General features: G+C 45.8%; 1 protein-coding gene across 1 annotated transcript in view; it reads right to left on the bottom strand.

The window, feature by feature from the left end:
• PTPN1 (protein tyrosine phosphatase non-receptor type 1) overlaps positions 1 to 24,928 on the bottom strand; it is a 74,756-nt gene that overhangs the window by 5,101 nt on the left and 44,727 nt on the right. Inside the window, exons 2-7 of the mRNA XM_003815260.5 lie at positions 18,476 to 18,566; positions 14,569 to 14,669; positions 11,174 to 11,272; positions 5,039 to 5,176; positions 1,056 to 1,265; positions 360 to 521 (exon numbers count right to left, since the gene is read on the bottom strand). Of these exons, the coding sequence (XP_003815308.1) occupies positions 360 to 521; positions 1,056 to 1,265; positions 5,039 to 5,176; positions 11,174 to 11,272; positions 14,569 to 14,669; positions 18,476 to 18,566 (801 nt within the window). The remainder of the gene's footprint in view (positions 1 to 359; positions 522 to 1,055; positions 1,266 to 5,038; positions 5,177 to 11,173; positions 11,273 to 14,568; positions 14,670 to 18,475; positions 18,567 to 24,928) is intronic.

Genomic DNA, 24,928 nt, shown 5'->3' with positions numbered 1-24,928 from the left:
AAGAGGAAGTCCTATTAGTGTTCACTTCGGCTGGTTTGTCAGGAAATCCCTTTGCATGAGCAGAGATGACGGCTTGGCGAGGGGCTCTCGGCCTCTCAGGGCTGCAGCCATGTACTTGGAAGATGAAATCTTTTGAAAATAAAGTCTCGTCTTCCTATCAATGCTCTCTATGTGAGCACTTCAAAGGCACAAAGTGCGACATGGTGAACATTTTGACAACTTTCTAGCTATTTTAAACATGAAGGGTAGCTATTTCCCCTGACACCAGACGGTGTTTGAACTTTTACAACTGACAGCCTCCTTCAAAGACAAAAAAGTTAAAATGGTCACACCTGGATTCAAACAAAGGCAATGCTGACCTGCACGGAAGAGTCCCCCATGATGAATTTGGCACCTTCGATCACAGCCAGGTAGGAGAAGCGCAGCTGGTCGGCTGTCTGGATCAGCCCCATCCGAAACTTCCTCATTTCTAACAGCACTTTCTTGATATCAACGGAAGAAGGGTCTTTCCTCTTGTCCATCTGAAAGCCAGAGAGGAGATATAAGTCAGCCAGGTCCAATTCTCAAGGGCAACGTTAATAACACCGTTAGATGTCTGTCCCCTCCCAATCTCATGCTGAAATGTGATCCCTAGTGTTGGAGGTGGGGCTGGGTGGGAGGTGTCTGGGTCAGGGGGACAGGTCCCTCATGAAAGGCTTGGTGCCCTCCCTGAGGCAATGCATTCACAAGAGATCTGGTTAAGAGTCTGGGACCCCATCTCTTGCTCCTGCTCCCCTTCACCTTCCACCATGACTGGAAGCTCCCTGAGGCCTCCCCAGGAGCCGAGCAGATGCTGGTGCCATGCTTGTACAGCCTGCAGAACCGGGAGCCAGTTAAACCTCTTTTCTTTACAAATTACCGAGTCTCAGGTACGCCTTTATTAGTAACGCAAAAACAGACTAACACAGTGAGTCTCTGTATTTTGGAAGAGGAGTGCTTCAGTTTCTACTTAGGAAAAAACATCACAGCAGAGCAGGTAGAGGAACTCCCCAGGGCACCCGCGAGGGCCTCCTTACCAGCAAGAGGCAGGTATCAGCCAGACAGAAGGTTCCAGACCTGCCGATGCCTGCACTGCAGTGCACCACAACGGGCCCGTGCTCCGGGCTGAGTGACCCTGACTCTCGGACTTTGAAAAGAAAGTTCAAGAATGAGGCTGGTGATTCAGGGACTCCAAAGTCAGGCCATGTGGTATAGTGGAAATGTAAGATCTCTCGAGTTTCTTGGGTCTGAAAGAGAAAAATACTCATGATGATTCTAAAAGCATCATCTGTACAGAAATCACTAATTCCAAGTACACACAGAGTCACCTTCCACTCATCTACCTCTAAGAGGAACATTAATTCTCAGACTTTCTCCCAGGGTCCACACACCCAGTCAACAAATACCACACCCTGGGGCCAGGCCCTGGGCTTGACACTGAACCTGCAGGGTGTGCCTGCTTAGACTTCATTTCCCTTCGGATTGAAGAGTCCCCTCACCTCTTTTCTCCCTATCACTTCCACTGTCTACATGGTTACAACTGGTTTCTCTCTGTCTCACGAGTCACAATGATGCTGGGCAGCCACCCACAAAATCTTGTCATAAAGCCCTGCAAGGCCTCCCGTGAAAAAGTGAACAAGGAACAGCAGGTGAGGCACTGGCTCTGGGCAACTTTCAGACGGGGCTTCAAGATGATCTGGAGGTTTCAGAGGATTGTCACTTTACAGAAAAAAGTAGCAGACTTGGTCTCCAAAGACTGGTGACTCCAAGGTGTGGCTCAACACCCAGCTGAAGAGGCGGTCAATGCAAACAGCATCAGCCCATGAACCGAGTGTGTCCTGCGTGCTGGCGCTGCGCTCTCCCACCAGCTGCTCCAGGCAGGCACTCCCATCCATTTTCCAACGAGGAGGTGGACGTTTGGAGGCAGAGAGTCCGTGCTGAGAGCCTGCTGCAGACACGGTTGAAAGGTGGACCCCAGCCCTTGTCCCAGAATGTCTCTTCCATGGCTGGGTCTGCCCCAGAGGAACAGAAGCAATGGCCTGGCGTCTGTTTCCAGCTCTGCTCCTTCCTTGAGGCTTCTGGCGGCTGTGATCAAAAGGCAGCCCTCGCTGGGGGGAGTACGCAACATCTTCAATGACCTAAGAGCTCCTAGTAAATGGGAACCAGTCACTTGGTAAGCAAGGCCCTGAGAGGGAAAGGGCTCTGGAAGTGAAAGTCTCCTAACATGGGCCCGGGAAGACAGCCACAGACAGGAACCATACCAGCCTGGAGGGTTTCCCTGTGGCCCAGTGCCAGGGCCACCTGGAGAGCAGCTGATGGCAGAAGGATTCAGGCCAGAGATCTGCTCATGATGCCTTCCTTCACTTGACGAATGTCCACACTATGCCAACCATGTGCCAGTTACCGTGCCAGGGAGGCGGGGGCAAAGACACCACCTCACCCTCACAGAGCTCATGGCATAGTTACTAGGACCTCCCCCAACTCTGCTGGGATGAAAATAATACATATTTAACCCTGCCTCAGCCATTAAATACACTAGTAAGTAATATTTAATGTTCATTAAATATTAAATACAGTATCTTGGCACAGAACAAGGAGAAATTTGTGTATGTTAGGATAATTGCTAGACTCACACTAGGCAATTCCATCATTCTTTCCTCTCTAGAAAATGGTATCCATATAACCTTAACGACATTAAAGAAGAAGAAATACCTCTTCTATTTGGGGGGTGGGGGCAGGTGGGGAAGAAAAGGACTTAAAATGTATTTTTAAAAAATTATTATTATTATTTTGAGACAGAGTCTTGCTCTGTCGCCCAGGCTGGAATGCAGTGGCATGATCTCGGCTCAATGCAACCTCCGCCTCCTGGGTTCAAGCAATTCTCTGCCTCAGCCTCCCGAGTAGCTGGGATTACAGGTGCCCGCCACCACGCCCGGCTAATTTTTTTTTTTTTTTTTTTTTTGTATTTTTAGTAGAGACGGGGTTTCACCATCTTGGCCAGGCTGGTCTTGAACCCCTGGCCTCGTGAACCACCCACCTCAGCCCCTCAAAGTGCTGGGATTACAGGTGTTAGCCACCGTGCCCGGCCGTTAAAATGTATTTTAAAATTGAATAAGAAGCAAGCATGCCAAATGCAAGTTTTCCTTTAATCCTTGAAGGTGTGGGTTACCGCCCACTGACACCCTCCCTCACACCTGCTCACCTCTTTCACAAGGAACTCATTCCAGCCTTGTGCTAGAACAGACAGCTATGGCTGAGAAAAGCCTTTTAAAAACAAAGTCTGTTGGAGCAAACAGATCCTAACATCAAAACCTCTGAGCTGGCTGTATTCACTCTGCCAAGCAAAAAGCGCACAGCTCTTCTGCTCTGTTGAAATTCAGTTTCCCTCAACAAGCAAATAGTTTCCCAGAAGTCACTCTTAATGTCAGGCTTGCAAATGCTAAAAAGCATTCTTTTAAAAGGCTACTGCATAAATCCTCTAGCACATTCCAACACACTGCCCATGTTACTCCTGAGAATCTTCCAGAAAGCACCTCCAGCCACCGTACTCAGAACCCTCTGCCCCATCAGGGCTATGGCAGGGCTGGTGACTCCGGCGCGGTCACCACCAGAGGGCAGAAAGCACTCGCATCAGCTGCACTGCTACCATCCTCAAGAGCCAGGCAGCCCGAACCCCTTGCCTACGTCCTGGTAACCTGTGCTACATTCTAGATCTTACTTCTACTATTTTATTTATTTATTTATTTTTGAGACAGGGTCTTGCTCTGTCACCCAGGCTAGAGTGCAGTGGTGCAAGCATAGCTCACTGCAGCCTTGAACTCCTGGGTACAAGCACTCCTCCTGCCTCAGCCTCCTGAGTAGCTGGACTATAGGGGAGCACCACAATGTCTGACTAATTGTTTTTGTTTTTTTGTAGAGACGGGGGTCTCACTATGTTGCCCAAGCTGGTCTTGAACTCCTGGCCTCGAGTGATCCTCCTGGCCTCAGCCTCCCCAAGTGCTGGGATTAAAGACGTGAGCCACCGCACCTGGCTTACATCAACTATGAAATGAATGGCAGGAGCCATGATGATTAAGAAGTAGTACTTGAGAAGGGGAGGCATGGGGTAACCCAGAAGCAGATCCCTCCCCACCCACACAGCCCTGGAGCCCCACTCCACATGGTCTCCCTACGGCTCCACCTTCCCTTCAGATAAAGCCCGTGCTACACACCCATGGTAACTGCTAACCCTTCCCGTATAGGACCTCCCAGAACCCTCGCAAAACCTGAGTTTGACAGAAGAGGAAACGGAGACACTGTGACGAGCTGGTAAGGTGGGGCCAGGATTCGACCCCAGTTAGGTTCTAGAGGTTGGTGGCTGGCCACTCTTCACTGGTGCCCCCAGGTGCTGCCGCGCACTCCCTCCACTGTTCCCCAGAATGACATGAACACCCCCAAGTTACGGATCCAGGGGAATTATTCCGAAGCCCCAGGAGCAGCGCGTTCAGCGGCAGTGCTGCTTGCCACAATGCCTTGCCATGTTCCAAGACCAACTTTTACCAAGCAAGTAGCTGGTGTTATAAACTCTTCCCACAACAAAAAAACCCAAGACCTGGCCCAGAAAACTTTCACTAGCTATGAAACTGGAGTGAGCCCCTATACCCCTTCTTCCCTCTCTTCAGACTCAAAGACTGAGGACCACAAAGAAGGCAGCATGCTTCACTGGGACTTGCAGGCTGCCGCTCCAGTCCCTCTGCAGCTGCACAAGCAGGAACCAGTCTTTTGGGTAAGAAACTCTCCTTTCCCTAAGAACTGGTGTTAAGTGTTGTTAAAGGTCAGAGAGAGCACTGTGGCCTCCACCCTCCCTGGGCACTTGGTAGGTACACAAGTAAGCTCCGCTCACCACAGTGCCCAAACCACATCTTGCTCGGGGTATACAAAAGCCAGGAACACTGACATTAGGTAATATCACCCAAGGGATAAAGGAAGAGGCATGTGAACCAGTAGCCGCCTGAAGTGCTGAAGTGTGTGCTATACTCACTGTAAGGTTTTCCAATTCTAGCTGTCGCACTGTATAATATGACTTGATATCTTCAGAGATCAATGTTAATTTCAAATTTGTGTCTTCAAAGATCATCTCTTTTTCTTCTTTTTGTGGCCAGTATTGTGCGCATTTTAACTGGGGGAACAAATAACAGTGAATTATTGTGAGCAATATGGCAGTTTTTCTATGGCAGGAGGCTTGGAGCACATCCCACAAGCTTCATGATAACTCAAAGGCCTGGGGGTTTCTGAACATGGAAGCCATGGTCAGCACAGATGCCTGCCTCATGGGGAGATGGGGGTGGGGGCACGAAGCTGCTGACTGGGGCAGGTTGTGCAGACAGGGCTCAGACTTCCAAACCCATCAGCTCCCCAGTCAAACATGGCAACGGGATCCTGCAGGGCTCTGACGCTTTCTCACCGTCTACGAGGTGAAGCCAGATTGAACAAAAGGCTTCGAAACTCCTCTGTGTAGCCATTTCAAACATTACCCAGGACCTGATCAGGCTGCTGGCATAGAATGTAGGTGCCTTACCCTGCACAGAAAACTCACAGGCAATTAAAAATAAAACTGGGAGAGACAGCAGGTGAGGCCCTTTGGAGAGGCTGAGCAGTTGTCACCAAATACAGACTCCCTTTCAGAGAAGGCTTGGAGACGGGCTCCCCAGGGCTTGCCCTTTCATTCTGGTTTGGTTCAGTTCATTCAGAAAAATACTTTTGATGTTCTATTTTGATAATCTCAGACACTATCTGATGTTCTCAGTTTAAATGTAGCTCATTAAATTTTTCTTTAAAACAAGCAAATTTATGAAAATTTGGTTTCATTTAGGGTCTAAGACAAAAACTGACTCGAATTTAGTGACATTTTACTTGAACTAAGTTTTCTGCCTCAGTTACACAAATGTTTCTGCTCATGGATAACTGTTGTGGATAAAAATGGCAGGTCAGCAGGGGCAGAGCTACCAGGTCGGTCAGCCTGACCATGTGCCTGGACAGAGGGAAGCTCAAAGCCCTTATGATTTGCAGCAAAAGAAATGTCAGCGTGTGTCAACAGCTCTTTGGCAAATGACACTGGCAGTTCACGTGCACTGACCCACTCAATACCTCCTCTGGGGCAAAGGATGGTGTGGGTGAAGGGAACCACTTCAGGGCCAGCTGTCTGTCAGAAGACACTGCTGTGCCCAGCAGTGACAAGGTGGACTATGGGGGAGGGCTGCTGTCCTACGGACATGCAGCAGGAATTCAGAAGAGGGAAATGTTTCAGGTCAGCCAAGGTTACAGAAAAGAGAGATCAGAGAAAGCTCTGTGCAAGAGGCAGGTTTTGAAGGATGACTAGGATTTCCCAGGCAGTGACTGCAAATAAGAGGCTGAAAAGAGCAGCTGGAGAAGGGGCCAGCAGAGGCCCAGATCACAGACGACTGGCAGCAGGCCCAGGGACCTGTGGCATCATCTGGGGGCAATGAGGAGCCAGGAAGCACGTGAGGAGGGTGAATATAGAACCACAAATGCCTATTGGTCCTGCTCTACTGGAGCTGGAAGCTGCCCAAAAGACAAAACCAAAGCAAAATGTGGGAGAAACAAATTAGGAAACACCAGGTTGTGGTGCCAGCATCACAGCAAACTTCACAGTGCCAGACCAGAAGCCAACGGAGCTTTCTCAAGAGTCTGGACACAAGCCTGTCTGAAGTCTTAGCCAGTTTCATCCATGTCACCTTCCTGGATCAATGATGAGTTGCCAAAAGTGAACTCTTGAATGGGGACAATCTGTCACCATTGAAGCAATTCTGCCACTTGGCATGGAGGCGCTAATTACATGGCAAGACCCCCACTTAGCCAAAGTGGGTGTGGCAGCTAAAAGCAGGAACTTAGAAGAATGTGAAAAGATGAATTAATCCCACACTTCTAACAACTAGATCTTATAATGCCTCAAGACCCCAGAAACAAGAGACTGATCTGACAGGTTCCACCCCACCCGTGCTGGGGTGGGCATTCCACAGAGTGAGCAGACAGAGAAGGAAGCGAAGAACAGAAATGCAGGAGGAAGAGGCCACCATTCCTCATCTCATAAGCAGGGCAGACGAGTCTTAAAGCTCACCTCCAGACAGCAAGCACTCACTTTCAAAACCAAACCTAATGCTTAATAACCCTCTGTAATCTGGGTAAAGACTAAGACTTTGGAACTGTACAAGTGAGGAATTCTGTCATACAACTAAGTGTCAATCACCCAATATTTATTTTTAAGGACTCTCGGGTGTCTACAGCAACAAGCTATGCTCTGTCATTTCCAATAGAAATTTTTGTTTTAAACACACAAAATTTTTAAAAGGCACAAGATCACATTTCCAGTTACCCTATTACATTGATATATACGGCCATGAAAAGTAGATGGATTTTTATTAGAACATAGTACTTCACCAGGCCTCAAATTGAGTCCTATCTTGGGCTGGCACCAGAGGAACATGGCGGTGCCAACATGCTAGCATCTCTCGTAGTTGCTGTTTCCACCATGAAGGCAGATGTTAAAAAGTCCTTGGGGCCTTCCCAAACAAGTGGGCAAGTGGTGTTTAGAAAACCTATGAAAGACATCTACAGTAACCCTGTGACGGGTAATTTGGTTTCGCCAAAAATTATTAACACAGAGAACTAAGTAAGTAATTCTTAACACAGAGAACTAAGTACGAGAGAAAAATGAATTATACGGACCCTGTGATACAAAATGCAGTGTCTTGTGCATGAAAGCACCTGAAAGCAAACGGCAGCTTTAGTGAGGATTTCAGGAGGGAGATATGGGTGAGATTCTGCAATGGCCAATTAAACTCACCTTGCTTACTTCCCCCTTCTAAACAACAATCCCAACCCTTACACCATGGTGCAGCCTACACTGAGGTGTCTAAAGTCAATCCTTAAACAGAACCAGTGAGAACTCTAGCCATCTGGATGACCCCAGTCTAACACACACAATCATCTTCTGCATAACTGGTTTCCAGGAAGCCCAGGGTCCCAAAAGATACCAGGCATGTTTGCCAAAAGTAAGAGGGAGCATCCTACACTATTTGGTGAAGGAAGGAAATCAGAAGACAAGTATGCATTAAATGAAAACTCCCTAAAAGCTGGTTTTACCACAAGCTGTGTGGATCATTTATAATTAGATGAGCTGAGCAAATAAGATACTGTAACTTCTCATGATTTCTCCCAGCCAGCCCTCTGGGAGGGATAATGCTGATACAGAATTGAAAATGTTGATCCCAAAGAAACTTTAACAATCTCAAACCATACATTGCTTTTCATGCCAATCTGCATGCCCAAGTAATCCTCCAGTGGAATGGGATACTTAACAAAGGAAAACAGGGACTGCTGGCACAGTTATCACAGTAAACTACAGCAAAGCCAACCAGCCATGTTCTCGATGCCACCACAGTAACCCAAAGGGAAAGGTTGTCACAGTGGATCTGTGGGCCATTTGTGGTCAGTCTTGAGTGGGAGACAATGAAGCACAGGGCCTGGTGAGGCTGGAACACATAACTACAGCACTGGACACTGCTCAAACACATAACTACAGCGCTGGACACCACTCCTTGCTGTAATGTGACAACAATTGCTAAAGCAAACCTTGTGCTCACAGCAAAGAGGTTTTACCAAACACTTAGCAACAAAGAAATAAATAAGAAGCAAATGCTACTATATCTGGTAATTTCTGAATAAATGTCTTGATTTAAAATTCCCAACCCTCAATACCATCTAGAGCGGTGGTTCTCAACCGGGGGCAATTTGGCCTACCAGGGGACGTTGGACAAAGTCTGGAGTCTAGACAGAAACACATCTGACTGCCACATCTGGGGAGGGGGTGCTACTGGCATCTGGTGGATAGAGGCCAGAGATGCTGCTAAACTTCCTACAGCGCCCAGCACAGCCACTCCCTGCCCGGATCCCTAGCAGACAATGATCCAGCCCAAGTGTCAGTAGTGCTGAGGGTCAGAAGCCTGCAGATGGAGCTATGCTGAAGGCTTCCACAGGCCACCAGGCTTCCCCTTCCCTCGAAGAGAGTGTGTGCTGTGAGAACCTGATGCTTTGTTTCTTTACTCAAAATTGCTGACTAGTGGTGAAGGGTGGGGGTTTGCTTCACATTTGTAACTTCACATTTTACTAATCAAGCTACTAAGGAGGGAAGAAAAAATTTAAAAACCACCTTTCACTGAAAAAGTTTTTTTCTAAGACAAGATACATTATATCATCAACAGAACACTTAGGCAAGCTCCCTATCTGTTATTGTTGGGCAAATAAACACTTTCATTTTTTAAAAAAGGTAGGCAAGGGTAAAAAACCCCCAAAAAACCCCAACCCCAAAACAAAACAAACCAAACCCCTATGATTTTAAACATGCGCTATCCTAAGAGGAAGACTTTCTGCGAGTAACTAAAGCCGTTTCTTTGTGTGTGGTGGAGGCAGAGGCTTTGTGGTTAATGCTTCAAGTTTTCACTGCTGAAGTTTCCTTTGATGTGTTCCTTCTTAACACTTGGATTTTTTACATTCTAGGGCCATGACTGTGCTTTTTTTGGAAAGGTGGCCTCTCTGGAGCCCTCACCTTCTTCTGTGGCTGGAGGCAACCAGGACAGCTGTGAGAGCCGTGTCCTAGCTGAGCCTGGACCTGGCAAGGCCCAAGGACACCCAGTTCCCTGCTCCTGGGCCACACGCTCCTGCTGGTCTCCACGATCCTCAGCCCATCTCCTCCGGGACCCCGCAGCAGGGCTGGCAGTGTTGGGGAACAGCGAGGGCAGGGAGGCCGAGGAGCCTGTGGCCCTGCTGAACGCTGGCCTGCGCCTGCACAGGCAGATGGTCTAAATGGGATGGTCTACACAGGATGGTCTACACAGACAATCTACACAGGACGGTCTACAGAGACAGTCTTCACAGGACAGTCTATACACGACGGTCTACAGAGACAGTCTACACAGGACAGTCTATACACGATGGTCTACAGAGACAGTCTACACAGACAATCTACACAGGACAGTCTACACAGACAATCTACACAGGACAGTCTACACAGACAATCTACACAGGACAGTTTACATGGACAGTCTACACAGGACAGTCTACACAGACAGTCTACACAGGAGACCGGCTGCCCAGAAATCGGCTATTCTCAGCTATTCCAACAGAGTGAGGAGGGCAGGGGAGAATGCAGGCAGTTGGGGAGCTGGGGGCAGCCGTCCAGGGGTGCCTGCAAGTGGGATCAACGTGGGCACTGGGACTCCTCGGCCCAGAGAACATGGTAAGAAACTAAAAACAGAAAAGTTTGTCCTGGCTAAAGTTCCAAGAGTGGTGAGAGGTCTGTGTCCAGGGGCCTAGGGCCAGACCTGCAGGGTTCTGTAAGCCACACCATGTATTATCCTGTGAGGCAAAGGGAACCGCACAAGGGTTTTCAGCTGGGAAGAACCGTGGTGAGACTTGGATTTGAGAAAGCTCATTCTGAAAGCATGGTACAAAATGAACTATGGTGAGTCAAGAAGGAGAGGTGGCTAGACCCAGATGCAAGAGGAGTGGTGGCCTGCACAAATGGACACCGTGCAGCCACACGCTAGCCCGAGGGGTGTTTGAAAAGTTGCAGGAACTTAGAATGACACGCATCCTGAAGTCAATGCTCACTCCAAAGAGGTGTGGCAGGGCAAGAGTCTAGGTACTGAATGGAGGCAAATCTCATCTAGTCAGCCGCTCCCACAGCTCCGCAGAGGTAGCCACACTCTCACCAGCCAAAAAATCAGACACCATGAAGATGCACTAAGAACTTGCTTTTCAAGATAAGAGCAGGTCTCCATAACTCCACACACAACTCCACACTGTGATGAGAGCCGCACAGGCAGCACAGGTGGGCGGAGCGCCACACGCACCACACAGGAGAAGGCGGGGCCGAAGAGGTCCGTGCAGTTCTTCCGCCTCCTCCCTTTTATTCACTTCATTAACTGATTGACAACCAACATGCATTTATATGCTGCTGTTTTAATTTTTTTTAATAAAAATACTACGTAAAGGAAATACAAAGGCAAGAAAAATAATTTAAAAATCTGGACGAAAATGGTAACTATATGGAGTGGTATGCATGATCACATACACAGCAAATGAAGCCGAGACTTACCGAACCTTTCTCCATCACTCTGTTGAGCATGACGACACCCCTGCTTTTCTGCTCCCACACCATCTCCCAAAAGTGACCGCATGTGTTAGGCAAAGGGCCCTGCAAAGACACAGTAACACAACATGTGACATCTGAAACATAACATGCTACAGCGTGTGCTCACCTTCTGCAGTCAGCTAACGACAGCGCCCTCAGTCCCCACAGCTTAGGCAGAGTGGTGGCTGAGGCTGGGACAGGGACCCACCTCTCTCTGCCTGGTGGTCAGTAACTGCAGCTCCATTTTCTACCAGGCAGCGAAAGGCGATTTCCGCATCTCAGTTCAGGGCTGGGCCAACCAAGGACAGAAAAATGCCGATTCTGCTTTCTGGCTCAGGCAGGCCCGCTAAGGGCCTCCACTGAGATTCGTCCCCAAGGCCCTTGGGCTATGGAACAAAACTCCTTGGTGCAGATGAGAGGCAGTGTGGGGGCGTGGCCAACCACAACACTTCTCTTGGTTCCAATCACATCATCTTGTGACCTTGGGCAAGTCACTTCATCGCTCCCTGCCCCAGTTTCCCCATCGCTTACTTGACTAATAATAGTTCCTATTCATAAAACTGTGAAAATGAAGTATGTTCATTTATATAAAGTACTTAGCACAGTCCCTAGAATACAGCAACATCCAATGAAACATCAGCAACTATTCCTACCATCAGCAATGAGGACCCTGACGGCAGACAGCCTCCATCCTTGGCCCAACAAACTTAGGAGATGTAGAAACATAAATGGTCAATGAGGTGGCCCAAGGGGAACAGAGTCACTGGGGCATGAGGGTGTCTGCTGAGCAGCTGGCCCATTTCAATCCAGCTTACCTGGCAATGGGCACAGATGTTTACTGGACACAGGGTATGAATGCCTTGAGTTTGTCTCAATTATTAGCAGTGGCTGGAAGAGACATTGCCTATCACCTCCACATCAGAACCTGTCATGTCCTTGGCCAGCATCACTTCTTCTCATGATTTCCATTCTCATCTATTTTCACCTAACCTCTTTATTTTTTTTTATTTTTTTTGAGACAGAGTCTCGCTCCATCACCCAGGCTGGAGTACAGTGGCGCAATCCTGGCTTACTACAACCTCTGCCTCCTGGGCTCAAGCGATTCTCCTGTCTCAGCCTCCCAAGTAGCTGGGATTACAGGTGCACACCACCACACCCAGCTAATTTCTGTATTTTTAGTAGAGACGGGGTTTCACCATGTTGGCCAGGCTGGCCTCGAACTCCTGACCCAAGTGATCCACCTGCTTCAGCCTCCCAAAGTGCTGGGATTACAGGCGTAAGCCACCGTCCCCGGCCCATTAGCTCCTTATTCTTTAAATCTTCTCCCTTTAAGTCCCATCACACTTGGCTCAACCACTAGCCCTCAGTGTCCTCTCACTTTCTTTCCTGAGCTCATCTTGAACTTACTACCTGAACAAGACAAGTCAGCACTCCCTGTGCTGAAGGGACTCGGAGAAAAGCAGACCACATTTAACTCTTCCCTCCCCAGTGAACAGATAAACAGCTCTTGGCAGCCAGAAATCCCGTGGCACATGGCTGGCCACCTGGGCCTTGCATTCTCCACCCTGGCATGAAGACCCCAGTCACTGCAGCTCTCCACTACTCCCTTCATGCCTTCCCTAACTCCCAGCACCACCCCAGTTTAGAATGGTCTGAAGGATCACAATCCCCTAAGATCTGCAAGGACACGCACCACACTTAGCTGACACTGCACGGGGGAGGTGAAGGAGGGCCCCTTGGACATTATTCTCTGCTCTTCTGTACTTCTGACTTTTAAAAAATGAGAAGAGAGACTTGTATTATTACATAATGAACACCATTGAAAAAAAAAATGGGAAGGGTGTTCTTGGTTTGGGCACTGGGGAAATGTTTCAGTCATAGTGTCCAGGGGTGATGCTTTGGGGTCAGGCTGCCTCGACTCCTTTAGTAAATCCCCAGGGCAAAGGGAAACTGTGTAAACAGTTTCTCAACATCCCCAGTGCCACCTCACAAACCAGACAGAGCTTCTCATGTCCCAAGGAAGTGCTAGGATCCTAGGACAGTAGCACAAGGATACATGGTCATTTGCTAATGCAACACTTGACATGATACACCCGACAACAGGTATTTAAAGGGCTTCCTGACTCCATACCAGAGTTGAAGGGCTGAAATCAAGAAGTAGGAAATTTGACTTCTCCAAAAAGCAAAGTCCTCAAGAAGTCACTTTTGCCTCAACCTCATCCCCAGACATCTCCCGCCTTATCAACCCCCTCCCCCATCAGCCTCCCCTAAGTACCCCAGAGGTGCTGGGAGGACCAGGGGCTCAGGGCCTGGTAAAGGCCTGCCCTGTATCCATGCACCAAGAACTTACTCAATGGCCCCATAGGACTGAACACAGCTGGGCTGATGCTCTGCATCCCAGATGACGAGAAGCATCTGGGCTGATTTTAGTCATCAATGGGGAGGAACTGGGACAAGACAAAAAGGCAGTGAAGAAAGGCCTCAGTTGAACGCGCCCTGACCTAGCTCCTTGCTCAAAGCAGCCTTTCTTCATAGAGCATTCTGTCTTCCCCAGAATTTTAATTTCCTAATTATTAAGCAAAATTACAATGTTCAAAATCGCCCTGTGGCCTAAAGCCATATAAGACTGAAAGCTGACATGGAATGAGAAAACAAAAATGATGATGAAAAACAAAATAAGAAACCCAGTCTTTTTAGACCAACTTACAGGTAACAAGTTAAGACTTGAGAAGATTAAAAAGAAACTCTTTTTATCCTCTTTCCCAGATACCCTTTTGGTCACATGCCACTGAGTGTTTTACAAGAGGCTCAATTATTAAACCACTTTCAGGATTTTGTTTCCATAAAGATGCCAAAAGCCAACAGAAATTTTAAGTCATTTTTCATGCTTGTTCACATGATCTAATGATGCCTTTCTTCTGGCCAAAGAATGAGAACCATGCTGAGCTACTCTGAATGGCTCTGTACAGAGATTCCTGGTCTACTGCTAACGTTCTTAGATTTGCCATCACAAGTGCTCTACGACAAATACTTCTGGAAGCAACACAGGTACAGACCCTCCTCCAGCCATGGCTCTGCTGTCTCTGCCAACAGACCACACAGGCAACTCTGGCATTTTAATGTTGTTTTCTATAAGCTCTCATTTCCAGCAATGTCATCTTATGCTTCCCAGAAAAGATTAGCGTTCCTTATAACCAAACTGAACCTTTGAAGGATGATTTTCCCCCTTCCTTGCTGCTTTTTGGTATGCTGAAATCCTGACCTTCTAAAGGATGTGGCAGATTTTATTTGAGGTGTGGATAACAGCACTCTCAACTCTTAAATTGACATTAAAAAGAAAATTCAGACAATCTGCTTACCTGGGTAAGAATGTAACTCCTTTGGGCTTCTTCCATTTTTATCAAACTAGCGTTGATATAGTCGTTATCTTCTTGATGTAGTTTAATCCGACTATGGTCAACTGAAAGACAAACCAGAACTCAGAGGTTAATCCCGGAAAAGCTGAATGTGTACATACAGGTGCACACCCTACAGAAAAGCAAAGGTGAGTTGGTGGCATTAGTGGCATTCACACTGGCTGAAGCCCTGTTTTAGTTGAGATTAGTCATCAGTATGGGGCGACTGGGATTTTCTGAAAGGGTTTTCAGAAGTGTCTGAAGCTTCACACTATGAAGCAACAGCAGTAAGCCATATTAAAACATGGATCATGTCCTATCTGGGAAATCTGTTCTCAGGTCATATCTTGTTGTGATACTTATTACTCTCCCCCAAAAACCTTTCAGGGCAGAGGAGGGCATCAAAGGATCTGTTCTCTGATGCATAACTTTTTTTTTTGAGTCAAGAGTCTCACTCTGTCACCCAGGCTGGAGTGCAGTGGCATGTTCTCAGCTCACTGCAGCCTCCATCTCCCGGATTCCAATGTTTCTCCTGCCTCAGCCTCCCGAGTAGCTGGGATTACAGGCGCAGGCCACCATGCTCGCCTAATTTTTCTATTTTTAGTAGAGATGAGGTTTCACCATGTTGGCCAGGCTGGTCTCAAACTCCTGGCCTCAAGTGATCCACCCACCTCAGCCTCCCCAAAGTGCTGGGATTACAAGTGTGAGCCACCCATGCCTGGCTGACATAAACTTTTAGAGGGCAGAAAATATGGTGGCTTCAATCTTTAAAAGGGAACAAAACCCACCATGAATTCCACCTAGTCCCTACAGCTGTTGCTGGTACAATGAGCTACAGTAGGTAGGATTTAAGATCGAACTTCAACCTAACCTCTATCCAGTGGTTTGAAGATTAAATGACCTAAGTACACAGCAGCATGAAGTCATACCTTGACCTTTATACGAGGTTTTTGTTTTTTCTTTAAAGTTCAAGTATAATGAACTTCAATGATTCTAAATTTTTAAAATTCAGAGCATATCACAAAGACATTTGAAAGATAATTTAAGCCCAAACACTGAAAGTATATTAAATTTACCTTTTAGTTTTTAGAAATAAACTTTCATTTGGAAGTCCTGCCCCAGGTCACTAAAATTAAAAAGCCACTTTTTTTTTCTTGTATCATTTGTTTGTCACAAAAGCAGTAGCTCTCTGAGGGCCACTTTCCTTATCCTGTTAGTAGAGCTAATAAGAGCAGGTGGGGACCTTTATTTCTGGCACAGCACAAGGGACAATAAACTCAGGTGATCACCTATAAATAGTACCTTCTCCCTAGGTCCAAAGGGGATATGAATGGGGATAAGTGGTCTGGGACTTTTTGTTCTAAAGAAGAATTCCAAAGAGAGATGTCTTTGAAAACTAGCCACCATCTGGAACACTGTTTCTCATTATGGAGGCTTAGTACAAATAAAGATACTTGGATAATTTTTAAGTGGATCATAGAGATAAAAGACCTCAAAAATTATGTAATGGTGGCCGGGCGCGGTGGCTCACGCCTGTAATCCCAGCACTTTGGGAGGCCGAGGCGGGTGGATCACGAGGTCAGGAGATCGAGACCATCCTGGCTAACACGGTGAAACCCCGTCTCTACTAAAAATACAAAAAATTAGCCGGGCGTGGTAGCGGGCGCCTGTAGTCCCAGCTACTCGGGAGGCTGAGGCAGGAGAATGGCGTGAACCCGGGAGGCGGAGCTTGCAGTGAGCCGAGATCGCGCCACTGCACTCCAGCCTGGGCGACAGAGCGAGACTCCGTCTCAAAAAAAAAAAAAAAAAAAAAAAAAATTATGTAATGGTATTGGTTGGTTATGTGAGTGGGTTCAAACAGCACTGGGTGACTCTGGGCAAACAACTCACCTCAGAGCCTTGGTTTTTTCATCTGCTAAATGGTAGGTGACAAGAGGGTTGTGGGAAGAGTCAATGAGCTGAGGTGTATACAGAGCCCCTTGTTCAGCAAGTGCCTGTAACTGTGGACTGCTGTCATCACCAGCAGCACTGTGAGCTGGGCAGCAGGTGACCTTCTACCTTGACTCATTCTCCCCCATAACCTTCACAGCAAATGACTGTTTCTACTGGAGGATAGGAGTAGGGGAGGAGGATAGGAGTACGGGAGGAAGATAAGAGGAGTGAGATTGGGAGTGAAAAAGTTGGAGAATTGTTTCCCTGGAATAATTTTTTTTTTTTTGGCTAGTCAAGTAAAGCAGTGGGGATGGAGAAGGAACAAAGAAATCTGTAACTGGTTGTGATCACATAGTTGTAAACACTACTGTACTTGGACCAGCCCCTGGAAGAATATTTTAAATACTGGTTTTTTTTCTCTGTAAAACTGATTCATAAAACCATTTAGATAAGAAATGTTAAAAAATGTAGCAAAGGAATATTAAAGACAAGATTATTCCCTAATTAGAGCAACTATAGCAAAAGCTAGAGATCCAGGGTATCCTGGCACCATGTCAAAGAGGTGAACGGTGATGGTTCTGTTGCGTGTTGATCAGCGGTCTGGAGGTTTCTGGCCAGGACTTCACAGCAGAATCACCAAGGTTTTTTGTTTTTGTTTTTAAACAAATATCAATGAGGTGCCTCAGCTGAGATGTGCTAAATCAAGAGTACCATGTGTTGGCGCCAATCATGTCACCTGATGACCTAGAAGTGCACTTCAGATGTTGGTGACAACCATCCCCACCACAGACAACATTTACTGGGCACTTATGTCTGCGTGAGGTACTGGGCGCTGGGCTAAGCAGCTTATGTTGCTTCATCTTCACACACTCCTATGAGAGAGAACAACTTGCCCAAAGCCACTCAGTTCTTAAGTGGCAGAGCTGACACACAAAACCAGGCAGGGAACCATGGTGGCAGGCCAAGAGGCCCACGTTCTACACCAAGTCTAGGTCCATTTTTAGACCCCTTCCAGGAATCTGGGCGCCACATAAGTCAGGTCAGGATGCACTGCTAACCCTTCTGGCAGAGAACAATGACAGCCACCACTCCCAGCCATGGGCACAGGACCTGCAGGAAGTGCCCACTGGAGGAATGACTGGAGAATCTTCTGCATCCCTGGCAGAGCATGCTACCATGGAGACACTGGCAGCTACGACCCCTCACTGCCTGACAATGTCTAAAGACCTGGAAGGGGGTCAAAAAGGCCTCTGTGGCCTAGAGGAGATGGCGCAGTTCAAGTCCTGTACTCAACTCCAGTTTTCCTTACTTTATGCAAATTCTAACATGTTAAGTTATTTACTTTTCAGCTACCGGCAGACTGACAGCCAATCACTCAGAAGGCGGACAGGGCTGCCACAGGCCAGCAGGCACACTGACAATCCTAGGAAGAACTAACAGCAGGAAAGAGGGAGAAAAATGATGAGGTTGGCGGGGGTGGAGGCGGTGGGGACTCCAGACAGAGCTGCCTTGCATATTCAGCGCAGGGGACGACAGTGCCCACCCCGAATGCCTGTGCAGGGCTTCCTTACAGCGGAACACAGTGCTCATGCCCTAATGACGCTGCTGCTGAGTCATCCAGAAAAGGTTTTATTATGCCTGCTATACTCTGCTTCAGCTGGTAGGAAAATGATTCATCACAAAAACAGTCAAAGCTTAAGAAAAGTGCTTTGAACTTCACTGAATTTTCCAGAAACTGAAACCTGAGCCCTTCTATAATGGTGGAAAAATGAGCTATTACTATAAGTCTCTAATGCCTTTACTATAGGAAACAATCGAGTCATAAACCTCTGCTACATTGATTTATTATGATACTAAACCCTGAGGCGAAAGGAGTCTTGACTAAAAGGGCCTGCAGCAAAGGAAGAGCAAGACTGGTACCGGCCACGTGGATACTTACAGGGACTGACGTCTCTGTACCTATTTCGGTTTTTGTTCTTAGGAAGCTTGGCCACTCTACATGGGAAGTCACTGGCTTCATGTCGGATATCCTACAAAAAAGAATAAAGACATTTAACTGACCGTCAGACACTGAGGAAGACCCAGCAAAGAAACAGACATCAAAGAGAGCCGGGCAATATGGGAAATGCAAGGTGATAATTCAGAGGTATGTACCAGGCCATGGGGGAAAACCGAGGAGGAATGAGCACAGGCCTTGGGTGGGAGGCAGTGATGTAGGGCAGGAAGATGGAAAGACGAGGAAGAGCGCAGAGAGACGGACAGGAGGGACAATTCACTCTGGAACACCCTGCACAGCAAAGGCATGGGGGCTGGAGATCACATCTCATGCCAGGAACAGTGAGTGGGCAGTAGGAGGTGCGACAGATGGCTGGAGGACATGGGTGGGTAGCCCAGATCTCAGAGAGCCTTGAATGCCAGGCCTGGGAGTTCCAACTGCAATTTCTATAAAGCTACGATTATTAAAAATAGATAAAATGTACTTTTATGCCAACAAACTATCCAACTGCTTTCCTAGGAGGTGGTAAACAAATCCTATCACCCCTGTTTCAACAGAAGACTACACCATGGCTCCTGATCACACCTAAAATTCCACGATAATCACATTAAACAATCTTTTATTTGTGTTTTATTACTTAAAAAAATAATTTTATATTGTTTATTACTAAAAAAACAAATACACACAACGTGAATGTACTTACTGCCACTGAACTGTGTACCTAAAAATGGCTAAAATGGAACAATTTATGTTTTGTATATTTTACCAAAATTAAAAAAAAAAAAAAAGACAGCCCCGTCCCCTACGGTGGGAATAGGAGAGCAGACAACAGCAATAGAATTCTGGAAGCTGGAAATCAGGCTGATTAGTGGTTGGCAGTTGTGAGAAAGCAAAATTACAAGTGAACAGTAAGAAAGCCAGACCGCCCGAGATTTCCACTCCAGATTCCTCCCAAGGCTCTGGCTGTGCTCCCAGTCAGGAAGGAGGAGTGGGATTCCCTGCAGGGGATAAAGGTAGAGCCATCTGGGAAGACCTGGATTGCCATCTCATTCCCCAAGCTCCTTCCATGCTCCTCAGACTTCTGCAGAAATCTAAAGACATACTTTCTGGAAAAATGTAAACCAGAAGGTCTATGAACTGCAGCAAGACTGTTGGCACAGTGGAAGATGTGAGCGCTCCACCAAAAATGGGGTAAGCGGCCATACACAAGCCAAACACCAGGAACTCGAGTCCTTTTCCCCAAGAGACACTCACACTGCTGGCAGCTAGACCCTTCTCCTCCAGGTAGGAGGCAGAGCATCTCTAGATAATCTGACCAGACAAAAGGCACAACCAAAAGGTATCCTCAGAATGCACAACTGGCAGCCTCCCTAGAGGCCCTGAGGCCAGCGCAGTGTTGACAGGCTCCTTACACCTGCTCAAGGTTCTCATACTCCAATAAGCCCCTACTCTCCACCACAAGCAGATACCACTGATGACCAGATATAACAGGAAAGTCTCTAACATAAAAACAAAAAACAAAAACCAGAAAAAAAAAAAAAACCCTTGGGGGAAACAAACTGCAGAGAATAGAAAGATTTCAAATACATATTAATATACTCAGAAAGAAAAGATCTTGCATCTATGTATTAAGAACAGAATGTTATATAAAACAAAGATGTCTCTCGAAACTTAAAAACAAGATAGCAAAAATGACAAGCTCAACTGAAGAATCAAATATAAGTAGAAGAAATCCCCCTGCCCAAGAAAGTAAACCAAGAAAAAAAATAGAAAATTAGCAAACAAAAAAATACAAGGAAAGAAAACATCAAGAAGTAATTCAAGAAAACCTCCCCGACCCATCCAGTACTCTTCATAATGATAAAAACAGACCCATTCTAAGGCACAGTAATTGCAATCCCAGAATTCTGCGGACAAAGAGAATGTTCTGTAAGTTTCTGGGAAGAAAAAACAGTTCACTTTCAAAGGATGAGGTGATTAGCACAGCTTCAGACTTTGCAAGAACACTGAAAGCTGGCCAGCAATGAAGCAATGCCTTCGAGATTCTAAGAACAATGATTCTGGAATTCTATACCTAGCCCAGCAGTCATGAAATGAGAAGGGACAATAAAAACATTCCGAGGTGGGTGGATCGCCTGAAGTAGGAGTTCAAGACCAGCCTGGCCAACACAGTGAAACCTCGTCTCTATTAAAAATACAAAAAATTAGCTGGGCGTGGTGGCGGGCACCTGTAATCCCAGCTACTCAGGAGGCTGAGGCAGGAGAATCACTTGAACCCAGGAGGTGGAGGTTGCAGTGAGCCGAGTTGGCGCCACTGCACTCCAACCTGGACAAGAGCAAAACTCCGTCTCAAAAAAAAAAAAAATTCCCTGACGTGTAAGATCTCAATACCTTTATCATCCATGCTCCCCCTTTTCCCAGTAATCCACTGGAGCATCTTTTCCACCTGAGTGATGAAATAAACCAAGAAAGAGAAAGATATAGGATACATGGGGGATGGGAGAGGAAGACCAAGAGTGAAGACAAAGGAAATTTCTGCAAAAACTGGAGGGAGAGATAGCAGGGTGACAACTACATGACAGACACGGGAAGCGAGCAGGCTGGATTGGAGGAGTATGACTCACGAGACAGCTGTGTGAACACGCTATCCCAACCATGCCATACCAACCATGACCTAACAAAACTACTAGAGGAAAATGAGAAGACCTGAAATCCAGGAAACTGAATATCCAATAGAGAAGAAAAGCAAAGAAAGTCTCAAGATGACAGCTGTGAGTGGCAAGTCTATAGACCAACCACCCAGATACATGGAGAATGGAAATTTCAAGTAGGATGTCTCCAAGGAAAAACTTGAAACTGAAACCATTCTGTCCAATACAGTAACCCTGAGCTACATGTGGCCAGTCTAAAAAGAGATGTTCTGTAAGTGTAAAATACACATTGGATTTTGAAGACTTAGTAACAAAAGAAATAAATAAAAGCAAAATATCTCAAGTATTTTAAATATTGACCATTTATTGAAATAACATTTTGAACGAACCGGGTTAAGTAAAAGATACTATTAATTTCATCTGCTTCTTTTGACCTTTTTTACTATGGCTACAAAAAAAGGTAAAATCATGTATGTGGGTTGTATTATATGTCTACTGGACAGCACTCACTGATCTTGTGGAAAATCATTCTGTAAGGCTATAAGAAGATATGGGAACATTAGCAAAAGCTACAAAGAAAATTATGCAAATTTAAAAAAAGGCAATTATCATGGGGTGTGGTGGCATGCGTCTATAATCCCAGCTACTTGGGAAGCTGAGGCAGGAGGCTCACTTGAGCTGAGAAGTTTGAGATGAGTCTGGACAACATGGCAAAACCCCACCTCTACAAAAAACACAAAAATTAACCTGGTGTGGTGGCAAGTGTCTGTAGTCTCAGCTACGCAGGAGGCTTAGGTGGGAGGACTGCTTGAGCCCAGGAGTCCTGGGCTGCATGCGTTATGCCGATCGGGTGTCCGCACTAAGTGTGGCATCAATATGCTGACCTCCCGGGAATGGGGGACCACCAGGTTGCCTAAGAAGGGGTGAACTGGTCCAGGTTGGAAATGGAGCAGGTGGAAATTCCTGTACTGATCAGCAGTGGGATCACGCCCGCGAAGAGCCACTGAACTCTAGACTGGGCAATATAGTAAGACCCCATCTCTTTAAAAAACAAAATAGGAAAAAAATTAAAAAGTCAATTATTAACAACAGAAATAATGTTTAAAAAAGAAGCATAGTACAGTACAATACTATCTGTGACTATGTGCAGAGGCAAATAATGTAAACAATGAGTACTGATTTAACCAAAAGGTAAAACATTGGGAAAATGGGGGCGGTGAAGCAGAGGGGAGGAAAAGAAAGGGGATGGCTGTTTAAGAAAACTAAATCATCCACCTTAATAATGGTCTCGAATAATGTATCAAAAGATAAACATTTTGAGCTGGGCATGGTGGTATGTGCCTGTAGCGTAGTCTCAGCTACCTGAGAGGCTGAGGCAGGAAGACTGCTTGAGCCCAGGAGTTCGAGGCTACAGTGAGCTACGATGGTGCCACTGTACTCCAGTCTGGGCGACAGAGTTAAGACCCTGTCTCTGAAAAATAATAAAAAGAATTTATAAATTTAAAAAAGATAAACATTTTGCTTAGAAATATGGAGATATATACAAGCTGTAATCAATCAGCAGAACAAAGATTGGGAGTGGTGGTCGATGAGAAAGACCAGAGAAATGGTCTGAGGTGAGGACAGCAAACCACCATATTTTATTTTATTTTTTAAAAGATGGGGTTTTGCTCTTGTTGCCCAGGCTATTAATTTCATCTGCTTCTTTTGACCTTTTCTACTATGGCTACAAGAAAATGTAAAGTCATGTATGTGGGTTGTATTATAGTCTATTGGACAGCACTCACTGATCTTGTGGAAAATTGTTCTGAAATAATGCGATCTCGGCTCACTGCAACCTCTGCCTCCCGGGTTCAAGCGATTCTCCTGCCTCAGCCTCCCAAGTAGCTGGGATTACAGGCATGCACCACCATGCCCAGCTAATTTTGTATTTTAGTAGTTTCACCATGTAGGTCAGACTGGTCTCAAACTCCTGACTTCAGGTGATCCACCTGCCTCAGCCTCCCAAGGTGCTGGGATTACAAGTGTGAGCCACCACACCCAGCCAAACCACTGGATTTTATCATAAACCGATTACGGTACTATTTGACTCCTTGAGTCATGTGCATATTCAATTTGGATTTAAAAAATGTCCACATTCTGCTATTCTGCTTACTTATTTATAAAACTGTAAAAGGGCAGGTAAGAGTTTTTGACTCATACTAGAGAGCAACTAATAACAGAATGATGGAGCTCGAGTGGTGGTTCACATCTGTAATCCCAGCACTTTGGGAGCCGAGGTGGGAGGATTGTTTGAGCCCAGGAGTTCAAGATCAGCCTTGGGCAAAAAAATGATGCCTCGTCTCTACAATACATTTAAAAAATTAGCTGGGTGTGGTGGCGTGCACCTGTGCTTCCATCTACACAAGGGGTTGAGGCAGGAAGATCACTTGAGCCCAGGAGATTGAAGCTGCAGTGACCCATAAACACATCACTGCACTCTAGCCTCTCCAGCCTGGGCAGCAGAGTGAGACCCTGTCTCAAAACCAAAAACAAACCCACACAAAAAAACAACAGCATGATGACAGATTACAAACCTACCTAAGAGTAAATAAATTAATCCAATACTAACACGTCCACTGCATCACTTACGGATGAGATTAAGCTTTCAGGGAAACGCTATACAGCACAGAAAAAAAAAAAAGACCTGAAAAAGTAAAACTCTAAGTCTTAAATTTGTTATTCTACTTATCATTTGGAAGCATTCAGCAGTGAGTACAAATTCTGCCCTTGAAGTGAAAAACAATCTGGTCAGTCCAGCTGGTGTGACTGGATGAAGATGTAAGAAATATCTGATACAGATAAACCACTCAGCTAACGAATATTTACCCGGAGCAAATAAGGGCCGAAATGTCAATAACAGTTGCAACTGATTTTATTCAGCCAAAAGGATTATGCATATGTACTTTTTTTGGTGTGTGTGTGTGCATGCCTGAGAGACAGAGAAACAGAGAAAAAAAAAAAAAAAAAGAGGTAAGAAGCAAAACGTGGAGATGTCATTTAATAAAGACATTGGGAAAATAAAAGGTATCTACATAATACTTTTTAAAAAATAGATTTTAAAATTAAGGTATATTCAGAGTAAAATGCAAAGATCTTAAGTATGTACTTGAATACATTTTTAAAACTGCTTTTGAGGTATATTTTACAAATAATAAAACATACCCACTTAAGTGTTCAGTGAGTTTTAAGCAATGTCTACAACCATTTAACTATCAATGCAACCAAGATACAAAACATTTCCATCACCCCAAAAAGTTCACTTGTGCTTCTGGTTCCAGTCAATTCAACCTTCCACTCCCACCCCCCTACTGCCACCAAAGGCAACCACAGTCTGCTTTGTATTGTTCACATTTTTTTCCATACCATCTAACTTATTGCATTTACTAGCATAAAGTTTGCATAACACTCCTTTGAATTCTCTGTTTTTCTTCCTGATACTGTTAATTTGTATGTCTTTTCTTTTTTCTTGGCCAGTTTAGCTAGAAATTTATCAATTTTACTGATCTTTATAAAGAACCAGCTTTTCATTTAATTGATTTTCTTTGCTCTTTGTTTTATACTTCACTAACTTCTACTCTATTTCCTTTCTTCTTACTTTGGATTTAATTTGTTCTTTTTCTAATTTCTTACAGACAGCATGTAGTTGGGTCATGCTTTTTCAATCTAATCTGACAATCTTCATCCTTTAATTCAGGTATTTAGA

This window comes from Pan paniscus, chromosome 21, assembly GCF_029289425.2.
Source record: "Pan paniscus chromosome 21, NHGRI_mPanPan1-v2.0_pri, whole genome shotgun sequence".
NCBI lineage: Eukaryota > Metazoa > Chordata > Mammalia > Primates > Hominidae > Pan > Pan paniscus.
Note: the sequence above shows the minus strand (reverse complement) of the source record. Positions and strands in the feature narration are given on the sequence as shown.